Source organism: Puntigrus tetrazona, chromosome 17 (genome assembly GCF_018831695.1).
Source record: "Puntigrus tetrazona isolate hp1 chromosome 17, ASM1883169v1, whole genome shotgun sequence".
In the NCBI taxonomy this organism is placed as follows: Eukaryota; Metazoa; Chordata; class Actinopteri; order Cypriniformes; family Cyprinidae; genus Puntigrus; species Puntigrus tetrazona.
The window spans coordinates 13,738,829-13,749,861 of NC_056715.1; the positions used below are offsets into that span (position 1 = coordinate 13,738,829).

General features: G+C 36.3%; 1 protein-coding gene across 14 annotated transcripts in view; it reads left to right on the plus strand.

Moving 5' to 3' along the window:
- LOC122361855 (gephyrin) overlaps nucleotides 1-10,584 on the plus strand; it is a 76,251-nt gene extending 65,667 nt beyond the window's left edge. For 5 of the 14 annotated variants that reach the window (XM_043262919.1, XM_043262920.1, XM_043262924.1 and 2 more), the window contains 12 exons: nucleotides 701-793; nucleotides 1,378-1,433; nucleotides 1,966-2,085; nucleotides 2,558-2,616; nucleotides 3,342-3,495; nucleotides 3,569-3,690; nucleotides 4,746-4,833; nucleotides 5,288-5,361; nucleotides 6,594-6,658; nucleotides 8,868-8,971; nucleotides 9,979-10,075; nucleotides 10,173-10,583. In XM_043262919.1, coding sequence (XP_043118854.1) covers nucleotides 701-793; nucleotides 1,378-1,433; nucleotides 1,966-2,085; nucleotides 2,558-2,616; nucleotides 3,342-3,495; nucleotides 3,569-3,690; nucleotides 4,746-4,833; nucleotides 5,288-5,361; nucleotides 6,594-6,658; nucleotides 8,868-8,971; nucleotides 9,979-10,075; nucleotides 10,173-10,306 — 1,166 coding nt within the window. In that variant the 3' untranslated portion in view covers nucleotides 10,307-10,583. Of the gene's footprint in view, nucleotides 1-700; nucleotides 794-1,377; nucleotides 1,434-1,965; nucleotides 2,086-2,557; nucleotides 2,617-3,341; nucleotides 3,496-3,568; nucleotides 3,691-4,745; nucleotides 4,834-5,287; nucleotides 5,362-6,593; nucleotides 6,659-7,117; nucleotides 8,843-8,867; nucleotides 8,972-9,978; nucleotides 10,076-10,172 lie in introns of those variants that run through there. The other 9 variants (XM_043262929.1, XM_043262928.1, XM_043262925.1 and 6 more) reach the window with 4 other exon arrangements.
- The last annotated feature ends 449 nt before the right edge of the window (nucleotides 10,585-11,033 follow it).

Genomic DNA, 11,033 nt, shown 5'->3' on the forward strand with positions numbered 1-11,033 from the left:
TGTAGTACAGCTGCCGCTACCCTCTTGTGACGCCATGCTCTGCTCACCTGCTCTGATCATAATAGCTTTGAGGGATTTGAACAATGAACAATACCTTTATTACAGTATTTATTAATGTTTTAATACAGCTGTTCAGCGTTAGCTCACGTTTATATTAACCGCTAACAAGCACAACTGTCGATTTTAAGAATGCATTCGTAAATGTTCCAATTAACATTAACCAAGATTAATAAATTAATTAATAAACTATTGTTAGTTCATGTTAACTATAGTCGTTACTGTCATTAAAAGCGTGGTTGTTTTATAGGCTTGTTTTTTTATTCAGTATCTTAAAAATTGTGTTAAAATAAAAAAAGTCTTGATATTATTTCATTTAAAAAGATTCGGTTTTTCGGCCAATTACATAAAGACGTTTCGGTTTTGGCCCACACTTTCATTTAGGTGCATCTCTAATTTTGTTAGTTGGATAATGTATGTGTTCATCTGCATCAACTCCTCCCTCACTTCTTTAGTTCTTACTTTCTTTTAATGTTGTATGGCTGCATGAGTGCATTTGCTTCCTAATATAGCTTTTGCCGGATTTAGGCATATGTCCACTTTTTCACTTTTGCTCAGAAGTGAACTTGTTTACTTTTTTATTGTAGTGATGATTGTGTTGATCAGACTTTTTTCCTGTCTTTTTTTTGTTCTGTATTTGTAGATGGAATGGGTCGAGTTCTGGCTCAGGACGTCTATGCCAAAGACAACCTGCCTCCTTTCCCTGCATCAGTTAAAGATGGCTACGCTGTTCGAGGTGAATACCCAATACTGCGTTTACCGTTTTTTCCACCGAACTGAGGCAGTGTTGGTGTTGAAAACAGTGCTCGGCCTGGAAATTTTGTTCTGCATTTAACAGCAGAACCATCACATAACTGATTATATAACAGCATATCTTGCCCATAAACACATTTGCACATTAAGGTTTTTGTTTACAAGTCTTAAGGCTAGTTCACACTGCCCAAACTATAATTGCCCACGAGCACAAACATTTATAGAATGTTTAACATCAAGTCTGATAATTATATTCCTGTGTTGGCAAAGCTGTTTAGCTATTAATAAATTAAAAAAATATTTTTACATAAACCAATGAAACTTTTTTCAAATATTCTTTGCACGGATAGAAGGTTAAAAAGAGCATTTATTTGAAATAGAAGTTTGCATTTGTTTTTGCAACTGTAGAATTTTTACAAATATATATTTAAATAAATACGTTATTTAATACTTGCTCGTATTAAGCTTAACAAGACGTGACAACCATATTTTTTTAAATATAACCATTATGATCACATTCTTCATAACTAAACCCTTTGGAAATTCTCTTTTTTTTCTGTTTTTCAGCTGCTGATGGTCCCGGTGATCGCTTCATCATCGGAGAGTCTCAGGCTGGGGAACAGGTGAGTTAAACTAGTCACTAGTCTTCTTACGCTGTTGAAAACCCTCACATGAAAATAGTCTTTCCCTCACACACTGGCACCTTGTGTCTGCAGGAGGCTTGTGTGCTCAGATGGCAAGAAAACTCAGACTCAGTGAGCGTGTTTAATGAGTGCCTTTTACACACACACACACACACACACACACACACACACACACACACACACACACACACACTCACAGACAGACAGAGAGAGAAAGAAAGAGGGGAGATCCCCGTGGGCTGTGTGCAGCAGAGTGCAGTCCAGCACTCCAGTGTTCATGGCTGACGTCCATACAGTGCTTTGTCTAGAGAGCGTGTTTGCATTCGTTCTGTTGTTTTCTCTGCTAACGCCGTACGGCTCTGGTGCAATAATAATGCATATGTATGTATATGGCATTTTGTGAGAAAAGTAACACTTTAAGCCCGTGTCAGAGGGATGCCACATTAGTGTAGTTTTGCTTTCGCGCCCCATATTCCTGATAAGGTGGTCAAAGGTCTTTTTCTCTCTGTAGCCCACTCTCACAGTAATGCCAGGCCAAGTGATGAGGGTGACGACCGGTGCTCCTATCCCATGTGGCGCAGACGCTGTAGTGCAAGTGGAAGACACAGAACTGCTACGAGAGTCTGAAGACGTAAGCTGTTTTAAACCGTTTTAATTCACGTATTAGAAAACACAAACAAACTTACATTTCTAATAAATAACTAACTTGAAACGAACCACATTCCTAAAAGAACAAAGTGCGTTTTATAAATAATTTCCACCTTTGAGGATGCTCCTAATTTTGTTGGTTTTAGCGAGCTTTCTGGGGACATTTTTTCACGCATTTTGTCCCAAAAGCAAAACAAGCATCGTTCAAAGTAGAAGACAATTAAAAAGGAAAACAAATATGTTTAAAATTTAGAGAACAACACAAGGATTTTATGAATGCATAATTGCAATAAATTATACAGCGGTATTTTTTTGCAGTACTGTTTTTGTATTGTCTTCATTTAATATTGAGGGGAAACAAGAAACACAACACAAACTTACTTCAGCTTCTCATTTAGATGAAAGTCCAGTGTTGTTCATGTACGTGTCTCAGTCTGGCTGGTTATGAATTATAGGGTACAGAGGAGCTGGAGGTTAGGATCCTAGTTCAGGCTCGTCCAGGACAGGATATCAGGTGAGTGGGTCTGAAGTTTATCTCCTCCAAAAAATGCCAGAGACTTGTAACTGACAAAATATTTAAAGAGTTTATTACAAGACCGGTAAAAGCCACTTAAAAGAGTGCAGTGAAAAAATGTGCGATGTGAACCCTAAACATGTTTTTAAAAAAAAAAAAAAAAAGTGTTGTCCACTTTCAAGAATTGGAGGAGCTCTTTATGTCTCGTTGATCATTACTGTGTTTTTTCATCTCAGTGTTCATTCATTAAAGTTCATTAATGTACTCACAACCACGTTTAAATGAATATTCTTTCAAAAATAATTTTCTTATATTTACCGGGACTTATTTTTATCTCATCAAAAATACAGTGAATATTATTACCACTTAAATGAACAGTTTTCTATTTTAATATATTTTAAAATATATTTTACTTATGTGATTGCAATGCTGAATCTTCAGTGTCACGTGATCCTTCAGAAATCATTCTAGCGTGCCGATTTAATGCTCAAGAAATATTTTGGATTATCATTCGTTTTGATAACAGATGTGCTGCTTAATATTTTAGTGGAATTTCAGTTTCGGGCTGTCACTTATATCCAATTCAACGCATCCATAAAAGCATTAAGTGTACGAAAGTGTATGTGCATGTATCACGTTTTGATACTTGATGTAAAAAAAAAAAATCTATATATTTCATATTTCACGTCTTTTTGAGTAATAAAATTCGGTATTATTATACACAGGCCTATAGGACATGATATCAAGCGTGGAGAGTGTGTGCTGGCTAAGGGCACTCACATGGGTCCCTCTGAGATCGGCCTCCTGGCCACGGTAGGAGTCACCGAGGTGGAGGTGCAGAAATTCCCAGTTGTAGCAGTCATGTCCACTGGCAACGAGGTAGGATCTGTTTCTTTTTCCCGTGGTAATTTAAAACGCGTTTGACCGCGTTTATGTATGTTTCTGCCTGCAGTTGTTAAACCCTGAAGATGACCTTCACCCAGGCAAGATCAGGGACAGCAACCGATCCACACTGTTGGCCACCATTCAGGAACACGGCTATCCCACCATCAACCTCGGCATCGTCGGAGACAAGTCAGCATCCCTTCTTTACCACCCACACGATCTCTCTCACACACACACACACACACACACACAAACACACAGATTCAGCTCCGCACATGTCTAAATCTTTCCAACCTCAGCACTCCTCTGAAACTCCAGCTCATATATCAGAATCGATACAAGATCATACATCGTCTCAGCAGAATTTACTGAAAGGCAGCGGTTCCTGCGGAGCCCTGAAGTATTTTTCCACCTTTATTTGTATGTGCATACATATACTGTAGGGATGTATAGATGTATAATATTTATAAGGAACGTATATAAATATGTATGAGAAGCAAATACAAATAGGTTTTCAATAATATGTCAGCGATAAGTAATTATAAACACAATAAATACGTGTTGTTTCTTTTTTTGCATTCATATGAAAGAACGCTAATGTTTTCTTATTCTAATTCTTTTTTTGTGCCTCAATTTGTGGATATGAAATATATTTATAATATAAATATAAAATCTAATCATATATTTTGTATTTGTGATTTAATGATTAATGATTTAATTATTAATGACGCGTTATATTAAATCGGAATATAATATATCATACAGTTTTATTTTAATATTGTGAAATGCTATTGTAATTTAATATAACCATTTTTTATTTTAATATATTTAAATATATAGTTATCCCTGTTATAGCAAAGGCATTAACACAGTTTTTAGTCTCACAAGATCCTTCAGTAATAATTGTAATATTCTGATTTGGTGCTCAAATATTATTGGTGCTCATATATTTCTGTGGAAACTGTGATGCTGCGCATATGTTTTTTCCTCAGGATAAATAGAATATTTAAAAGAACAGCATTTATTTGAAATAGATTTTTAAAGTTTAAAAAGTCTTTATTCATCAAATGAATGTGTCATTAATAAATACAAATGTAAAATTCAGGTTATTCCCTATATTACGTTTGCACACGTTTTAGTATAAGCCAGCGTATTAAACTTTTTACTTCACCGAAATGCGAGGAATGGATTTAACAAAGAAAAAAAATAGCAAGTGATTGGATCTCATTGTGTCCCCCCCGCAGCCCAGACGACCTGCTGAACGCCCTAAACGAGGGCATTAGTCGTGCTGATGTCATCATCACCTCCGGGGGTGTGTCCATGGGTGAGAAGGTCAGTTGATTGGAGTTGTCTGGAAGTGCTGCAGTCTAATGAAAGGTCACATGCTTGAAATGTCCGAGCTTCTCAAAACAGGAATGTGGTCTCACGGATCAATCTGCTTCATGTCAACAAGAGGATTCCACTGGTTTACCCAGAGACCATAAGAACATCTCAGAGCAAAACTGTTAAGAGCTTATGCCGCAGGGCACCGTATGTTTTACTGCCATCTAGTGTTCTTGCTTATTTCTTGTCACAAAGCAGCATTTGTTAACCTGACCTTTTTTTTTTGGGTCTTTGCCCAGGCAACAGCGCACTGACCGCCTCTTGCTCTTGATTTTCCGCCCTATTAATTAAAGCTTTTTAATTACCTGATGTTTCACTTCATCGGGTAGATGTTGCTGTTCTACATGAGAGGAGAAATGCAAATGCTCACATTAACGTCTGTTTGTTTTTTGTTTTTTTCCAGGACTATCTGAAACAAGTTCTGGATATAGACCTTCATGCCCAGATCCACTTCGGTCGAGTGTTTATGAAGCCAGGGTGAGAGAAGCGGTTTTACTCATGCAGAGCCAGACTTGCGTAAATTGGGGCGGCACTAGCGTGAGGGGAGATTTTTGGTTGTTGGATTGAGGATATCTTTTTTTGCGAACAAACTGCCTTAATACTCTTTTAATGCCATGACCTAAGAAATGTTGGCAATGCCAAAATATTGATAAAAACCAGTGCACCCAGACTCCCAAAAGTACCACATCAATCATTTTTCTTCAACTTTTGCCTTTTTTTTGTGTGCAGTATACATGAGACGGTTTGGGAACATAGACATTGATTACTAAGACAAAGCAATGTAGACGTAAATATTATTGTTTCAGTGCTAACACAGTATTATTTATGTATTATTATAGTATTTATGAATTTTGAATACATTGTTTCCATTGTGTATTACGTCCTTTAATTTTCTATATATAAATGTATATAAAGAGCAGAACTGGCTCCCAAGCGAGCCTGGTTTCTCCCATGTTTTTTTTCTCCATTCTGTCCCGGATGGGGTTTTGGTTCTTGCCACTGTCACCTCTGGCTTTCTTAGCTATGGACACTTTATTTCTACTTAATTTCTAGCAATTATCGTTGATTTGATTACACAGAACACCTTACTTACTATCACTATCACTCTATTCTCCTATTTGATACAGTTCACTGCTTTGACACAATCTGTAAAGTTAAAAGCACTATATATATATATATATATATATATATATATATATATATATATATATATATATATATATATATATATATATATTAGTAATTAGATACAGTGTAGCATTGTAGCTTTTATTTTGACGTGGCTCTCTGGAATTCTTGATGCTGATTGTGAATCACCGCTCATTTGGGTAATTCTGTATGAATCAGCACTCATACAGCAACCAATCACTTTATATATCTTGTAATTCTCATACAACAATATTACAATATTAAAACTGAAGTCCTCCGAGATAATATTTGATTTTTATATTTAATATTATAACTTTTAATTGAGTTACAAGATGGTGGCAGTTATGTCTGTATAAAACAAGAACGAATCTGCAATAATCATGAAATTTGGAAACATCTGACCGCTTAATGCTGTGATCGACCAATCAGGATCAAGTATTCACAGAGCCCTTTAATAATTCGTGCTAACTCAACTGGATGTCATCACTTGCATATTAGTCTGGTTGGGCCATCGGTTTAAAAATGCAGAATATTGATGCTCTATTCTATTTCTGTTTCAGTTTGCCTACTACGTTTGCCACCTTAGACATTGACGGTGCCAGAAAGCTGATCTTCGCCCTTCCAGGTACAATATGCTGTGTATTTGACATAGCAAGCGTCTATGTAAACAAACAGAGAGGTTTTGACAAGGACAAGTGTCTCAGAGTTGGAACTGTTACAAGTTTACACAAATGAAATCACATACATATACAAACCCATGTGACCGAGTTTCCTCTTTCTCCCACATACTGTATGTATTATACTACCTACAGTACAGCAACTTCTTTTATTCTAGCTATTTACATATACTCACGTATCTATATCATACTATCTCCAAACTAAATGGTCCCTTCTCCATTGAATAAGCCCACGGTTGCCCACCTCTGTACCTCCCTGCGAGCCTGCATCCCCTTGCTTGCCCACCGGTCCGATCAGCTTTCCCAGCTTTCCCACCCCGAGCCAACTGTACTCCCACCTTGTGCCTTCAGAAACCAGGTGGTGGAGGCAGTGGTGACAGTGGCGATTTCTATATTCCCCTTTAAAGGTAATTTCACCTACAGAGACACAGGGGCGACTCTTCTGGAGACTGTGCCCCTGAGTGACAGCGAGGCCAGCAGACTGCCTGTGCCTCCTCCCCCACGAGGAAGTAGGTGCTCTTAATTCAGGAAATAAGCCCTGTCTTCAGCCCGAGCTCAGAAAACGGAAATGGACTTGAAATTTTGACACCAAACCCTAATTAACTGGTAACCAATGTAACACCAAAACTCGTTTTAGTGCACTTGGGCTCATTTGGGACCAGTACGTTATAATTCTTACAGACATTACGAGACGAAAACCTGAAAAGGCCTTATCTAATCTTCAGTAACAACCACAATGAAATGAAACATAGGAATAATATTTTTGTTCTGATTTTCCAATGTGACGCTTTCTGTTCTGTTTTCTGAGAGAAGCCTTGTGTTTTTGCTTTTTTGCGTCTGTGGCGCTCCTTGTAGCTATTAGTTCTGTTGCAACCCCCCGAAGCCCTTCCGTTTTGTGTACCGTGATGTGGCTTAGTGTCTTGAAACCGCTATTTGTCTGATGTAGTGCTGTCCTCCTTTTGCTTTCAATGCCCTTCTTCCCTTCCCGTTGATGTGGTGGAGGGCACCTCTGCATTTGAAACACTTTTCGTCCTTAGCTGGTTTCAGTAGTTGGTACACATCTGTCTTATCAGAGAGTATTGGGTTATTTTCACACTTGATTGATTTCGTTTGGTACGGACCAGAGTTCAATTCCATCCCTAGTATCATTGGGCTTCGAAATGTACATGGACACAGATGTACATTTGCACTCACGCCAACCAGACAAACTGAACTCTTGATGTCAAAAAGATTCCTTAAAGGGGCAGTTGACCCGGAAATAAACACTTTGACTTTATTGAATCACCCTTGTGTTGCTGCAAACCTCATGTGACTTTTCTTTTTCTGTAGAACGCAAAAGAAGAAGCTGAGCAAAATGTTAATGCTGCAGTTTTTAATTTAATGATAATAAGGTGTACAGAAGAAAAGTAATCGGTAGCTTAATTCAAGGACACATTACATGGCCATAGAGACATTTATAACGTTGCAGAAAATATCTATTTTGAACGTTCTATTCACCGAACAATAAATGAATCACGGTTTCTGCAAAATGCATTATATAGCACAACCATTGTCAGCACCGATAACAAGAAATGCTACTTGAATGTTACAGATCAGCATATTGGAGTTATTTCTGAAGGATCACGTGACACTGGATGCATTTTAGATTATAATAATTTTTCACACTATTACTATTTTTACTGTGTTTTTGATCAAATAAATGCAGCTTTTGTGAGCTTAAAAACAAACTTTTGAACAGTAATGTACAATAATAAGGTTTAAGATCTGTGAAAGATTTTCAACAAGTAATGGTTAAAATGGTTGTCAGCTGCTTGATTTCGAGTCTTGTGGTACTTTCATGGTGTTTCGTTGGTTTTTGTAGTTGGATGGCCATTGATCACTGTGTACTTGAATTGTATGTAAAAGAGCAGCGTAAACATTCTGCTAAATGTCTTCTTTTGTGTTCTCTGAAATAAGATCTGACAATTTTGGAACAACACAAGGGCGACAAATTACAGAATTCACATTTGGAAGTGAACTGTTGTGTTAGAGACATCAGGAAACAAACTGAGCTCCTATCTACTACAGATGATCCACAGTTCAGAGATTTTCTGCCCCAGACCCCAAACCATAAGACATAGTCTTCACCTCAACACTCGTCTCTTCTCTCTGTCTCAGGTAACCCAGTGTCAGCTGTTGTAACCTGTAACCTCTTTGTTATCCCTGCATTAAGAAAGATGCAGGGGATTTTGGACCCACGGCCCACCATCATCAAAGCCAGGGTGAGTTTGGCCAATAAAGCTCATGTTCTTGCAGTGGTAGATAATAACTAAGTATCTTTCACAGTTAAATCACAAATTAGATCTGTCTCGAGTGAACAACTCAGACTGAGTCTTCATGTCTAACTTAAAATCAGAGCTTGAGTGTCTTCACAGCTGATACCACATTTTATTATCCATGAGTGCAAAGCCTAATGTTAAAGCATATAATGATATTCTAGGGAATTGTGTGCTTCTTATTTTATAGCAACAGTTTGGATAGGACCCTTTTCTACTCTAACATGATAATGCCTCTTGGTATTTCACATACATATATATAATATAAACAAAAACTTATTTTGGATGCGATTAATCATTTGACAGCACTATATATATATATATATATATATATATATATATATATATATATATATATATATATATATATATATATATATATATATATATATATATATATATATATATATATATACATACATACATACATACATACATACATACATATATATATATATATATATATATATATATATATATATATATATATATATATATATATATATATATAATAACAAATTTTGCCTGTTTTTATGCATTTTCTTTTAACACTCTTACTTTTAACACTGTATGCATTTTATTTTCACTTACTTGCACATTTGAATTCGGTAACTAAAATGATGCATTGTTATATTCAGCGTTTGATGCTGCATGACGAGTTTTGTAAATGATATTTAAGATTTTTTTTTTCTTATAAATCAGTGCATACATCATATAGAGTGGAGCATATAAAAATACAAAATAAACATTTATCAATTAAGCAAATAAGTGCATTAAAAAACAAATACTTGTGCACTTTTACTTGAGGAAAATCAAAAATGAATATACTTTTACTGGAGTAATGTGTTGTTGTGGTTGTAGTGAGGTGTACTTCATCCACCACTGCTTTCTTGAGACTTTCATTGTATCTCTGCTGTGATGATGATGATAAGTATGTGTCCTTTTCTTGGCAGCTGTCCTGTGATGTAAAATTGGATCCACGTCCAGAATATCATCGCTGTATACTGACATGGCACCACCAGGAACCACTTCCCTGGGCACAAAGCACAGGTATACACGTTTAGATATGTATATGTATATATGTAGCTTGCCGATGACTAACTTATTTGTATGTAAATAGCAAGTAACACCCGTCTCTGCTTGACAGGAAACCAAATGAGTAGTCGGCTGATGAGCATGCGCAGTGCCAACGGCCTTCTGATGTTGCCTCCGAAAACAGAGCAATACGTGGAGTTGCACAAGGGTGAAGTCGTGGACGTCATGGTCATAGGACGGCTATGATGTCATCTTAAGGGGACAGACCAAGTACAGAGCGAGAAAGTGGTGCATGTCCACATATCATTACTATTCTGTAATATGCAACGGCACAGCTAGTTTTTATTGATTTGGGAGAAGTTGATCCAGTATAATCAACATTTCGAACAAAGATGAATATGTGAAATTTATGAAAATACGACTTCGAAGACATAGTATTTCAAAGACAGAAAATATTATACCTTTTAAAGTGAGAATATATATATATATATATATATATATATATATATATATATATATATATATATATATATATATATATATAAAATATATTGTATGAAATATAAGAGATTTATTCTGTAATATATTGTTATAATTATTATGATTATTAATATAATGATGAATATTATCATATTAAGCAACTCTGTTCTCTTTCATTGCAATTGCTTTGTGTGTTCAATGCTAGAACTTATAGATAGCCGTAGCATTTTAATAGACAGCTGTTGGCGCCTGTCACACATACATCAGAAAGCTTATTTTCTCATCGGTAGAAAATGTGTCACTGAGGAATGAAAAGCTCTTCAAAACGACAGGAGCTGGATCTTTTCATCTCTCCTTACAGTGCACCAAGGTGACCCAGCTATCTTTCCCTTTAGTATTATATGCTCCATAAAGACTTCATTATGCTTCATAAAGGGTTTACAAAACCGCTTTGCTTGTCGTTTATCTTGTGAGTCGTGTTTATGTGCGCAGT